Source organism: Penicillium samsonianum, assembly GCF_028829775.1.
Source record: "Penicillium samsonianum strain IBT 33392 chromosome Unknown utg000003l_segment0_segment0, whole genome shotgun sequence".
In the NCBI taxonomy this organism is placed as follows: domain Eukaryota; kingdom Fungi; phylum Ascomycota; class Eurotiomycetes; order Eurotiales; family Aspergillaceae; genus Penicillium; species Penicillium samsonianum.
The window spans coordinates 8,259,960-8,273,490 of NW_026643261.1; the positions used below are offsets into that span (position 1 = coordinate 8,259,960).

The following is a 13,531-nucleotide window of genomic DNA, read 5'->3' on the forward strand; positions in this document are numbered from 1 at the left end:
AGCTAGTTTCTCTTTCTCTTCTTCGGTCATATTGAAAGTCTATAAAACTCGCAACAACTTCCTACTCCATCTAAGAAGTAGTTTGCAGTTTTTGAGCACCTTTATATACTTTCAACACGACAGAGGAGGAAAAAGAGAATCTAGTTAGGGAAAGACCATTCCGAAATGAAATGTAATAATGCTAAACAACTAAACACAACTACTAGAAGGCAGCGGGAGGCTGGTGCGGTTTTGAAAGATGAGCGATTCTGGTGAAGAAGAGGAAAAGAAATGAGCTAGAGAAAACCCCATGCTTAAATACTTTCTCTACCTGTAGATAGACTGTAAGAACAAAGAAAACAAACAGCAAGACCTATCTAGAATCATCATCAAACGAAAAATGAAGTATACAAACAACTGGTAAGCACATGTATGCGAGAAGTCAAACAACGCCAACAAGATAGCGATGACGTTGATCTTGTTTTGACAACAGAGACATCAGTTGTCAATAATGTGCGTTAGCGAGGTTATACATACTCCGAAGTTCCTAACGTTGCCCTCTGTAATGGTATCCCCAACTAAAACGCATAGATCTAGCATCTTTGCATCTTTGCACTATTCAGAATCTGTAGTTGAAGATACACTAACAGTCTATTTCTTTTTTAAAATCCATATCTAGTGATCCTATATCCGACTGCGGATATTCTGATACAGCCAGTCTCTCCACTCCTGATCATTCAAGATTGATCTTACACGGGCCTCAAGCCACTCCGTATTTCCCCAAAAGCCCCACGAAGCCTGGAATCGACACCAGTCAACCAAAGCTGTCTCCCAGTGTCGTTTGAACGCTTCCCATTCGTATAGCTCAGATTCCTCCGACTCCTCATCCTGGAGAAGACTCATACGATACCGCTCTAGCAGTCCCCTCTCACCATCACACATCGACAGCTTTTCGGGCAAACTCCCATTGCCATCAACCAGCATATGCAGCGGAACCGAGCAGGTAAACAATTTGGCAAGGTCACAGACTCCCAGACCAAGCCCGACGTACTGGAAATCAAAGAATGCCACCTTGTCTCCGTTAGTTGTCGTGAAGAGATTTTCCGACTTGACATCGCCATGGATATATGACTCAATCGCCCTTCCACACGGCGTCAAGAACAACGCAACCATCTCCGCCGCGGATAGTGAGCACCCTTCTGAAACCCCGCATAGGGCATCTGACCACTCAGAGTCCGTGTCCTGCGCAAGGGATGCGTACTCTTTACCTCGTGTCGCGAGGTACGTATATCCCCCATTCAGCCACAGCCCGCTGCAAATATCCTTGTCTGCACTCTGTCTTCTACTGCTTTCTTCCAGCGGTGGCAGGACATATCCGTCAAGACTAGCTAGCAGCAATCCCCGTGAGCGACTGTGGAACCCAGCTAGCCAGTCTAGCGCCGCGCGCACCTGTGTGCGATTCAATGCACCCCTCTTCTCCCCCGCGACGGGGAATTCAGGACGCAGATCGACCATGATCGTAGCCATAAGACCTTTTAGTTCCGATGAGTCTGCCGCGTCGTCCATGTCGCGCGTCGAGGCAACGCATCTGGCTATGGCTGTGTCGGAGCCCAGCTGCGGTACTACTTGGCTATAGAAGTACTGCTCTACCTCGTAGCTCAGCATCTTTCGTAGGTGGCCCTCATCTGCAGTGCTGCCGCTTTTTCGGGGCGGTGAGATGAGCTTCAGGATGAGGGGATACGCTGTCCCTGCGACGCCTGGTTCTACCCCGCACAGCTTGCTGACATGTTCGGCTGCTTTGGTGGTAGTGGCTCGCGCTGTGATAGCGCATATTTGGCCGTAGCCGGCCCATAGGGTTTGTAGCCTGGTGCATGAGACGAGTTCGAGCGAGTGCCATGACAGCATGATGCTAGCGACGCGGTTGGGGTCATGAGGCGTCATTTTGACTAGAGACAGGTCAAATTAATGACTCCAGGCCACTAGCGGGATATGATCTTCGCGGGTATTATTGCGCTGGTTTGGGACGTAAGATATATAGTGGATCTGCATTGCCGCAAAGCTGGTCGGAGTGTACGGAGCTGCGGAGAATAGAATTCTCCGAGACGATCATATGAATTTCAATGATGTTGATATAACCTTAAAAGTCTTTCTAGATCATTTATCTCTTTAAAATGGCTGCCCAGGTGGTGTTGGGTGACATGTGACATGGGACTATCAGGGAAGGTTGCGTTGGAGGGCAAGTGTCCATTTTGGGAAGGTACGTGGGTTGAGGGTATAAAAGGACCTCTCCCACCCTTCCTCCTCTTCTCTTCTCTTCTTCTTCTCTTCTTCTCCTCCCCAACCCTCTCGACCACCATCTCACCGTAGCCCCCATGAGACCAGTGTAGAGGGTCCCGTAGCACATGGTGCCCGGCCTACCCACATGGATATCAACATCGTTGTTGAGGTCCATGCCCAGGAACAGGTCCGCGCCGAAATCAAACCGGGCTTTCTCGTGCGAGTTCTTTGACAAGTGACTGAGCTTTTAGGGTTCTATAGTCACTTGGCGAGTCCCACGGAATACATGGGGGGTGTTTAATCACATCCTCCTTTCATTCTAGTACACTATATAGTCAGCTAGGAAGACACATCACTAGAGAAAATAATTGCCATTATACCATTCACTAAACTACCCCCAAACATCCTCCTGCCACTTATTCTTCTTCTTAATTGTCTTACTCCAGCCATTCACCTCATCATCACTCCACCCCTTAGCCCCCTTCATACTCTGCCCAACAACCTTCTCAACTTCACGAGCCATACCAGCCCGCCCACAGACATAGATATTACCACCCTCCTCAATAACTCCAATCACATCGTCCCCGAACTCGCCAAGCCGGTCCTGCACATACCGACGAGGCGTCCCCTCCAATCGAGAGAAAGCAGTGACAATACGCAACCGATCCCCCAACGCCGCTTGCATGTCTTCCAATTCCTCGCGATAGATGTAATCTTCATTCGGGTTCCGACATCCAAAGAAGAGAATCATTTGTCCAACTTCCTTACCGATCTTCAGAAGTTGACACCGCTCAGATAAGAACGCCCGGAAGGGCGCAATCCCCGTTCCTGCTGCGACCATCACCAATGGCGTCCTGCCCAGTGCGGGGAGTTTGAATTTGCTTCGGCGGATATGAGCGAAGATTTTTCCGCCTTGGAGTGCCTCACTGGGGCCGTTTAGGTGGTAGGTGATTCCACTGGGATGGGATTGGGAGCGCGCTTGCTGAGAGATGGCGAGAAGGTAATTGGAAGTCACACCGTGGATGAGCTCGTTGGGGTTTTCCGGGAGAGGAGTAGTTGATACAATCGCTGTGATGGAAGGTTTGCGAGGTGAGACCACGCTGCTGGATGAGATGGAATAGAACCGGGGTCGGATGTGAGGTAGTGTTTCGACAAGGTATGAGAGTGGCAGATTATCCCATGGCCTGTCGGGACATGCCAGTTGCAACAGTCGGCCGAGGTTGATATGTGTGTGACCGATAAATCTCGCGTATGCATCCTTGTCTTGGCCAAGCCCGAGAAGATACGCCTTTGCTTCCGGGGTGGGTGCGAATTGTGCTAGGTCGCCAACGGTGTCGCGGTTGACGGGTGCACAGATCTCGAGGTAGTAACGGAAAATGGCAATGGAGCTGGTCGGGGTTGGGATCGTGATTTTGGTTGCTGGGTCGAGGGCCGTGATACTAAGTGGAATATCGCGGCGTGAGGAGATTCCGAGGACATCGAGTAGGCGTTCAACTTCAACATCCGGGTTTCCGGGCCAAACAGCAAGGTGGTCTCCAGTCTTGTAGCCTAGCTCTGGCTGGCTGGTCAGGTCTATGTCCATGTGAAGACAGTGGCGGTCAGACGAAGTGAAGAGCTCCCTAGAATCTGAAATGCTCAAAGTGCGGACGGCGGAGGATTGAGCCGCTGCCTTTGGGGCTTCAACGCGGTTGTTAGGCTCGCCATGATGCAGATCGATAGGCTCAAGAGATTCATCTTCCTCGACCTTTATGTTTGGGATATATTTGGCTTCGGCCTCTTGGAACCCCAACTTATCTTTGAAGATCGTGAAAAGATCCTCTTTCCATGACATGAAGTCTTCCTCGGTTGCCCCCTCTGCATCATTTGCCTTTCCAACAGGCATAAGAGCCTGAGCGCCGAACTTATTCAGACCTTCAACTACAACATCGACAACCCGGTTGTAGAACTTGTAGTTGGTGTTTCCCAAACCGAAGGCAGCATATCGCAAGCTGGATAGCGAGACCTCGCTGGCTTTGGAGATCCAGCTCCAAAATTCCGCTGTATTGTCGCTGGGGTCTCCTTCGCCGTATGTGGAAACAACAAAAATAGCCAACTTGGCGTTGGGGATTTCACTGATTGTGATCGGGTCATAATCCGAGAGGTCGGCAGTCATGGTTTCCTGACCCCAGCGGATGGAGATCTCCCTGGCAAGACGGTGGGCGAAACCCTCTGCGGTGCCGGACTGAGATCCCCAGAATACCACGATATTCTTGCCTGCCTCTTCCAATTTCTGTGCGATGTTGCGTGTCTCCTTGTTGGCTGAGCCAGCTTGGCCACCATTCTTTAGCTGAGGTTGTTCGAACCAGAGATGGTGCAATGGGTCTGGTCTGTCCCATAGCCGTCCTTTTGAAAGGTATGTGGCTCCAATTCCACCTAGTAGGGCTAGGGCGGCATAATCGGCAAATCCTGTTGGTGTGGTGTATTTTGAGAGCTCTTGCAAGAGCTCCGGTGGGATATTGAGTGGGAAGGTCGCCATGGTTGAAACGGACAGGCTTGTTGTTATTGGGGGTATCAATTCGTCCAAAATACAAGTATAAGAGTATCACAATTGATGCATAAAGGGAAACCTGGCTTTATAGTAGATGTACTAAGCAACAAGTCAACTAGAGTAGACTCGGGGAACCATGACCTTGAAATAGGTTTCCGTTTTAAAACCCTCGACTACTTAGTTTGTATTGAGTGGCAATGATAATGTCCACTTAAAGATATCTTATCCTCAATGTGGAACATGGAACACGGACAAAAATGCACATATTGGATCTAGATGAAGATCACATATTTTGAATGAATCGGGCTATATTCGCCGCAACTGGTCATCGGGGGTATCCACGTGGATGGGCCAGAGCCAATAAGGGGTAATCCAGCAGATGACGAGAATACCTTTTTTGGGATGATAACGCCTCAAAATTGCGGGGGATTGGGGCGAATATCGCGGGGTAATCTATCTAACATGAAAGCATATAAATTGCGGGGTCTAAATGGTCTAAATGGTCTGCATTGGTGAACATCATAGCCCAAATAAGAATATCCCGAAGTGGAAATGTTGCCCGGGGGTTTGCCCCAAGCTGGGGGCGGGGATTATATCCTGTTTCATCACTCAAGGTTGAAGTGAGAAGAAATATTGAAAGAATTGTCTGTAGATAGTACTTCTTGTTTCTTGTTGTGTACAAATAATGGTCATTCCACAGTTATGTCAAAGGTTATACACAAGTCGTTTTGCACATTTTAAGCCGGTTTCACTACAACATATATTCTACTATGTAACTATAACGCCAAGCGTTCAATAAGCACGTTCTTTTGATTGGAACTTCCTTCTTTTTCCTTTTTCTTTTCTCCACTCGATTCCGACATCAATTCAGTTCATATCCCGGTGGACTGGACCTATTGGGGGGTCAGGTGACCCCAAAAACAGGTTCAGATAGTTAGTTTGGCCTTAGCCTCACTCCCTTCCTCTTTCTCCCCCTCTCTCTCTTCGGCGGTTTTTTTTTTTTTTTTTTTTTTTACAGAGTTCTCAATTCATGCAGTTTTCTCTGCCTTTTGCTACCTATCTGTAGCTCCCAGAGAATCCAATTGGCTCCGCAGGTTTATGTTCCGTTGAGATACCTCACCAGCATAATGACGGCAACACTACCCCCGGAACTGTTATTCCAGATCGCAACTCTTCTGCAAAAGCAAAATGATGGAAATTCTCTAGTTCCATGCACTTGTGTTTGTCGCTCATGGCAGGCGGCTTTTGAACCCCTCATCTACTCCAACCTAGCTGTCTATAGTGACGATGAACACAAAGAAGAGGGGCAACGTGGAATTTCTCTCCAAAATTTCCAAAAGCTCATATCCGGTGATCATGCTATACGGAAAACCTATATCCGAAATCTTGAATACAATATCCTCGTCCCCTACGAAGTCTTAGACTGGATCGCACGCAAACACCGGAAGAGTCCTGAAAATTATAGTACAGATAACCCTATCCGAAAGGATAACGATCTAGCTTTTCAGACAGCTATGGTTAGCCTTTTCCAAGAGCTTCAATCATGGGATCAAAATTCCCGTCTGAGATTAAATCTGGCTATTCGAGGTCGTCGGCAAGGTCTTGCACCGGAACCACATACTCAGCACTCAGAAATCGCCGCTGACTATCGTTGGGATTATCGAGATGGGCGTATATTATCAATTCCCCCATACAGAGCGCGGTTCCTCAAGGATATGTCGGATCTACCATTTCTTCGGTGTATTGAGAAGCTCTCTTTCCTAAACCGTAATCAAATCTGGACTGGTGCAATACGGACTATAATTCAACGTTGTACCCAAATCGTTGAATTGGAGCTAGATCTTGAGGAGTTTGTCCGTCCAGACCACCTAGAGTATATACAGGCACGTCGCGAAGGTGAGCTATACCCTTTTTGTTATAAATTTTCATTAACCCTAGGAATATAGCGTTGTCTTCTTTAGTCGGTTCTATTCCGAAGAGCCTAAGAGTGCTACTCTATCAAGGACATGATGATGCCCCGTGGAAACCGGCCATGTCCCCACTTAATGTCATCCCTTCTGGTGTTGATAGTGTGAGCTCTAATTTACGAGATCTTAGCATTCACCTTCAGCAACTGAAGTTAGTGAACACTACTATCGCATATGACTTTTTGTGTCCTTTAGATGAAAAAGGTCAGCCTAAACCGGGTTCTTTGCAGTTGAACTGGCCCTACCTAGAGGTATTAGAACTTGAGGGTATACCACCTTGGCTTCCTTCAGGTAAGAAATCGGTCCCTCCTAGAATAAGAAAGCACCAAAGAAAAAGTTGAAGTATATCCAAGACGTCTAATAACAAAAAAATCAAACAGGAGAACCAACTTATCATAACACACCAGAAGACCAAAGCGAAATCGACGAGATTGAAAATTGGGAAGACGTGATATGCGATGTTGAAGCGGGATGGGGCTGGCCGGAATTACCGACTGAAGAACATTTCCATCGACTTCTCATATCGCTCGGCTATGCGGCCCAGCGCATGCCCCGTTTAAAAAACGTGAAAATTGAGGTGGATAGCCATCGCCAGTTTACCTTCTCTCTCCAGAACAAGGACAAGGCCGATCAGATTATCTTGAAATGGGAATGTTTTCACCCATATCGGCCAGATAGTCGGGTGGCAAAGGCGTGGGATTTTGACTTGGATGATGTGAAAAGTCACCCTCAATACGAGGATAAAACTTCTGTGATACTTCGGACCTGGCCGCCCAACACCCCTATCTAGCCCGCTGGATCAAGACACAGGAATTACAAAGGCAACTGCGCTCTCTCTCGTGAAGCACGGTGCACGAAGACTTGCCGTTGCAGATCTCAATTTTGAGGGGGCTTCAGGGGTCTTTTCCTAAACAAAGACGTCGTGGCTTTCCTCGAGCATTAGGAATGCTTCCCGCCCACCTTTCAAGACTACCAAAAAATACATCCCAAGGCCGCATAAGCCGCCAACTATTCTTGTCCATGATAATTACATATGTAGACATCCTACTTAAGTGAAATTCGAAACTCAACAGTTTAAAAAAGGGCAATACAGTTCAATGTTGTACAGCTCTTCATATCGGAAATGTATTCATCAAAGTCATCTAGTAAAAAAATATAATTAAGAATAGAAAATCGTTGTCAACATGATATCTCTAAGCCTCAGCACCCAAATCACGACGCCAAATTTTCACCGGCATATCACCCAAAATCAAATTCATCGTCTCCAACCGCTTCAATTCCCAACCAGGATGAGCCAGAGCAAACTCATACCGGTGCACCATAGAAGCAACAGCCTTAGTCTGCTCCAGGTACGAGATATTGCGACCAATACAGGACCTAGCACCAGCAGAGAAGGCAATCAAATACGGCTGCAACGCCTTCCCTTCTTCTCCAAGCCACCTCTCGGGAATATACTGGTCCGCATTGGGGAACACACTCTCGTCACGGTGTGCGACGAGAGCAGACATGCTCACGGTGGTGTTACCAGCAACCCAGTCCCCGAGAATATTCGTGCCTTCGGCGGGAGTTTCGCGCGGAAGACCGTGTGAAGTAGGCGGGAAGATTCGTAGGGATTCATCCAAGCATGCTCGGAGGTAAGGTAGATGCTTGACTTTGTCGTAATCGGCCACAACCTCGTCTTCGTCTAGAATCGCGTCAAGCTCCTCTCGCAGCTTGGCTAAGGTTCGAGGGTTGCGGAGTAGCTGGTACATCACGTTGGCGATGGCAACAGCCGTAGTCACACTGCCGGCGTTCATCATGATGTTGCACTCGGCAACGACCTCGCCCCATTCGAGGTTCTTGGCATTTCCATTCTTGTCTTCCATGAGAGCCTGGAAGAAATCCTCGAGCTTCTCGCCGGCTTCATAACGTCGCAGTCTTTCACTGCCACGCCGCCACATGATGTTTTCCCAGTTGTCGGCCGAGGTTTGCATTCGACCAAAGAATGGGATAATGTTGACTAGCTTGTTGACAACTGGATACCACTCATAGTTCCAGACGATGAGGGATTGCTTTCGAGCAGTGGGGTAGAGGGCTTCGCGCAAGTTGGTCTCATAGGTAGAGCCATCTTTCCTTTCGGCAATGCAGACATCAGTACCCGAATCCAGGAAGCCTAACTTCTCCGAGAGACCTATGTCGGCGATTGCATCGAGGGTGAAGAAGTTGGTCCAGGCTCGGAGGTCAAGCGTGAGGTCTTTCTGGTCCGGTGCGATTTTCCCAGACGACACCTCCGCAGAGGCGGGCATGGTGCAGACTTGGTCAAAATGCTTGAACATTCTTTGGACCTTGTCGGTCACTTTGTGTTCCCACGTCTCCAGGTTCTTGAGGGCATATGCGGCAGAGAGGTTCTTGCGCTTTCGGGCATGGTCGGGCTTATCCACAACATCTGCCAGATTGTAGTGGGTTCCAGAGGTGATCACGTAAGAGGTGTCCTTGATACACTTGGTGTTGTGGCCATAGATGTCCTTAATGGCCTTGACATCGCCATACGACAGCTGATTCGGTCCTGTTCGAATGACGGGGTTCTTCTTGTGCAACTCAATCAATTCCATCGACCGGAAGCCCCGCGAAGCCATGATCATGAATGGAACTGCTGAAAATCCGGAGAAAGGTGTGAGATTTGGGTATCTCCTCAGGCCTGAATAAAGTCAGCAGTTGCCCTGATAAGTCCAACCAAAGCATTAAACTAGTCTCTTGGGGAAATACCTTTTGGGTCCCGAAGATATTCAACATAAGGGAGCACGAGGAAATAAGCAAAAAGGAACAAGCCTAGCCCAACTGCATAGGGCGCAGCTGAGATGGCTGACAATACGGTAATCATGTTGTGTGGAAGATAATAGGAGGTCGGACTGGAATTATAAACTGTGCAAAGCAGTGGAATGCCACTTCTAGAAGCAACAGGTTCTTGTCCGAATTGGTTCGTCTCGAGCGAAAGGGATTTGAAAAAGTGGGAATGCTTGGGGTGTTGATACTGCAGGATGGTGCTGGTTTAAATATCATTCTACCATGTGTCTTCGTACCCTCCATCTCTTGCCTTGTGGATTGGGAGCAAATCCACCCGAAAGGCATGACATCTTCCTCTAGTTCCCCATATCGACACCCTCAAGCTTCAAAGGGTAGATCCAAGCATCCAATGATTCAATCCTTCCCAAGTATCTTGTGGGGTGGGCCAGATCAGTTGCCCATGCGGGGACGGGGAAAATTTCCCCTCTCGAAATATCTCGAAATATCTCGAAATAAGGAAAGAATCCCCGGAAATGCGGGGGGGGGGGAAAGTCAACGATGATCAAAGATGATACAACATATATCAAATATCTGCTTGTCAAGATGCATTGGTTATTGTCCTGACCCACTGGAAACCGAACAGCGCTTGAGATAATCAATGACGAGCCTGATATTGCCCAGATGAAGTCAACTGGCCACTAATCCTACCTAGGGTTAGTACCCAGACTCTACTAGGTATGAGAGTGCTGAATGTAAAAAGGCATAGCTCCCTCCCGAGTGCTCTATTTTTCGATACTACATTTTGGTAGATGGTAAGTGAAATTGATGTACATTCGAAACAGCAACGGGTATATTTGAGCAATAGAGAATACAGAACACCACCCCAAACCACAACAGGCCAGACTAAAACAATCCGAAATTCAGATCAAAAGAAAGCGGGAATGTAGACAGTCCCTCATCCATCATATTCCCTAACGTATACCAAGGATCACTGAAATTCGGGTCGATGCCTACCTCAGGTGCCATTCCCATCGGAGGAGCAAGCTGCATCCCAGCCACGGTGGACATGTCCGGGTATCCTTGAGTCTGCGCACTCGACGGTAGATCTGGGTAGTTCTGTGTGATTTCGGATGAGTAGGGTTGGTAGTAACCCCTTGTCTCGATCTGGTTCGAGTCTGGGGTCGGAAGAGTGGTTGGGTATGATGCGCCAGATGACCAGCTGGTTTGGGGTGGGTCGGGCCCGAAACTGGATGAGCCTGGCGTTGTCATTGGGTTCACTGTTGAGCTTGGACTGTGGTTTGAGGAATAAGACTGTCCGGCTATTGAGCGTTGGGGGTTGGGATTGTTCGCTCGGTGCGCTGGGTCGCCCATCGCTACTTCACTGAGGAAATGGAGGGGTGTCATGCCCGGTGCCATCTGCGTTCTGGGAGTGGCAGATGACGCGGTTGGGGTATCATGGCTCCGATGTGCCTGCCGGCGATCGGAGGGTTTCTGATCATTCGCAAAGACCTCCTTCAATTCCCGGCCATGATCTCCCTGGTCACGCTTTTTGATAAACCAATTGCGCAACAGGACCATTATGTTTCCAAATTTCGCTGCTGCACGGCCACCATCACGCGCGGCGGCGGCGCGGTAATGTGCGATGACCTTGTCCAGATAGTAATCAAGTTTGAGACTCTGCACGTCAAGAATCTTGCTGATTCCACTTTCCGGTGACATGAACAGTGAGTATATTTTTATCAAACTGACCACGGGATACGATGTCCTCCCTAATGACATTGTAGGCAAGGATATAAGTCGGTCAATCTCAATGGCGCAAATGATATCCAGACTCTCGTGAATGCAGCGGATAGCCGTGGTCAACGCACCAACGGCCGCCGCAGCTGATGAGTTCTGCAACTCATTCTGAGATGGAGAGTTGTTGCCAGTGTTGTAGTCCACACACATTGCAGATCCATGCACGAAGAGATTCAAGACATGTTCTGTGTGAATCATTGGCTCTAGGAGAAAGTCAGCAGAAGATTCAAGACTATTCTCAAGACCAGCGCTTACCAGTGTAAATATCCCGCGGGACGTCTTTTCTCCACTGTGCCAATCGGTCCTCAAACACTTTTATATTATACCACACCTTACTGTCGGCGAAGGTGGTAATGGATAGAGGATCCTCCTCAGAAAAGTGATGTCCGGCATCCTCCATGATCAATCCCAGCTTTACCCACCATTTCAACTTCCGGTCGGAGGGTAGGGCATCCGGGTGGGTTTCTAGAATTTCAAGGCATTCGTCCATGTACGGCTGCCAGGTGATCAAGTTTACTCTCCTCAAAGCCGCCGCCATGCTATCGAAAGTTAGCAGCGGATTCTCATACCAGAGCAAACCGGATTGAAACTCACTGGACAGATAAGTAATAACAGCCAACCCAAGTCCTCCTTGCCTCCGGTCCATCTGGATCAAATGTTGGACCCGTCGGCTTTTTAATGATCAGTTCGCGGATCATGTTGAAGCTCCGTCTATTATCGAAAATGCGACGGTTCAATCCAAGTTCCATTGCCATGACCGCAGCCAAATGGGTCAAAGTATAGAACTTGATCTCGTCGAAGTTATCTGGTGGCAGATACCAAATAGAACAGACCATTAGAGTCTGAACCAGCTCAAGCGACTTTTGGCCTTTGACAATAACATGCTCGGCGATCAGACGATATGTCTCATTCACGAGGATCGGCTGTGCGTCGGAATTAAAGACGGCAACGGCGACGGCGATGATCGCAAGGAACAAATAAGGTTTATTGCGCCGAACCTCGCCCATCGTAGTCCCCGGCGGGAAAACAACAAAAGGCAGCTCTGGCGCCATCTGATGGATATACCGCTCAAACGCCGCGCTGGCAGTCTTGTAATCAATAATCCCCCGGTCGATCATATCAGCAAACTCATTCCCAGCCTCGGGTCTCGGCGGCGGCGGCGGCGCAGAATCACCACCAACAGGTCTGCGCCAATGCTTCGAGGAATGGCTAGGAATCTGTTCAGCAGACGGACTACCCGGTCGGGAATATCGCGGCGCCAGCAACCCAACAGACGAATCCTTGATTTCGCCGGTATGCTGCCGCTTGCTCCCAGCCATCATCGACTCCCCACCCATCCACCTCCGACCAGCCAGCTGCTCATCCCGCTGCCCAGGCGGCGATGCTTGCTGTCCCGCCCTACCAGATAACAGCGCACTAGGCGAATGTGACGCCTGCAGCGTCGCCGTCAGAGCATCGATCTTTCGCTCTAACTCTGCTACCCGACTGTCCGTCTTTTTCTGCCGCTTGCGCGTCGGCGCAGTCACAACACACGTCCGCCGCGCTTTCGCGCACCGCTTGCATGACCCTTCCGGGTGTGCCGGATCTGGGTCGCAGCGCACTTTGAGCTGTCGGCATGGCTCGCATGCCCGCGACCGTTTGGTGTCGCCTAGTGCGTCGTGCGGCTCTGGGGATTGATTGCTGTCGGGGCCCATCCCGAACGACGGGTGTGTGTCCCCGTGTCCATCACCATGTGTATCCCGGCTTTGATAGGGGTTGATGGGTGCGTGGGATGGGGGCTCCGGGTATTCTGGGCCTGAGCTCATTATCGGTCGGGTCGGCGTGTAAAAAGGCCGTTGAGGGTCCCCGTCTCGCGCGTGTTGCAGCAGCGGATCGATTTCCATGCAGTGCGGGGTTATTCGTATAATACCGGTTCGGGGACCAGATCACTGTTACATAGGTACACATTAGCGCCAATTCCAATTCCCCATTGGTAGAGGTAATTATTGGGTTTGCCATTATCTCGGTGTCGTTATCGCCGACAGCTGTAGCTTTCCGACGGAAGAGACGCACGGAGAACGGTGATCGCAAACACCGACCACCGATGTGGAGGATCAACATGCCACAGTGGAGTGGGTTCTGTCAAGCAAGGGGAATACATAAAATAAGGCTTACCTTTCTCTTATAATACCACTTAGTCCTGTTTGACTCGCTTGTCACTCTGGGGCCAAAAGTGAAGTGA

The 13,531-nt window shown here is 49.3% G+C and overlaps 5 protein-coding genes across 5 annotated transcripts; 1 reads left to right on the top strand and 4 right to left on the bottom strand.

Moving 5' to 3' along the window:
* Positions 1-663: 663 nt before the first annotated feature.
* Positions 664-1,920, bottom strand: N7471_006817 (uncharacterized protein; the record flags this gene model as incomplete). Its single annotated transcript, XM_057279536.1, has 1 exon — positions 664-1,920. One exon carries the CDS (start codon positions 1,918-1,920, stop codon positions 664-666), a length of 1,257 nt encoding a protein of 418 aa, XP_057139146.1.
* A 727-nt stretch (positions 1,921-2,647) lies between these two features.
* On the bottom strand, positions 2,648-4,771 carry N7471_006818 (NADPH cytochrome P450 oxidoreductase family protein; the record flags this gene model as incomplete). The annotated part of the gene is made up of 1 exon (XM_057279537.1): positions 2,648-4,771. The coding sequence occupies one exon, from the start codon at positions 4,769-4,771 to the stop codon at positions 2,648-2,650; it is 2,124 nt and encodes a 707-aa protein (XP_057139147.1).
* A 1,139-nt stretch (positions 4,772-5,910) lies between these two features.
* On the top strand, positions 5,911-7,540 carry N7471_006819 (F-box protein; the record flags this gene model as incomplete). The annotated part of the gene is made up of 3 exons (XM_057279538.1): positions 5,911-6,679; positions 6,730-7,041; positions 7,131-7,540. The coding sequence occupies 3 exons, from the start codon at positions 5,911-5,913 to the stop codon at positions 7,538-7,540; spliced, it is 1,491 nt and encodes a 496-aa protein (XP_057139148.1).
* Positions 7,541-7,943: 403 nt separating this feature from the next.
* Positions 7,944-9,610, bottom strand: N7471_006820 (cytochrome P450; the record flags this gene model as incomplete). The annotated part of the gene is made up of 2 exons (XM_057279539.1): positions 7,944-9,427; positions 9,496-9,610. 2 exons carry the CDS (start codon positions 9,608-9,610, stop codon positions 7,944-7,946), a joined length of 1,599 nt encoding a protein of 532 aa, XP_057139149.1.
* An 806-nt stretch (positions 9,611-10,416) lies between these two features.
* N7471_006821 (putative C6 transcription factor (War1)) lies at positions 10,417-13,193 on the bottom strand (the record flags this gene model as incomplete). The annotated part of the gene is made up of 3 exons (XM_057279540.1): positions 10,417-11,513; positions 11,566-11,849; positions 11,905-13,193. The coding sequence occupies 3 exons, from the start codon at positions 13,191-13,193 to the stop codon at positions 10,417-10,419; spliced, it is 2,670 nt and encodes an 889-aa protein (XP_057139150.1).
* Positions 13,194-13,531: the final 338 nt, after the last annotated feature.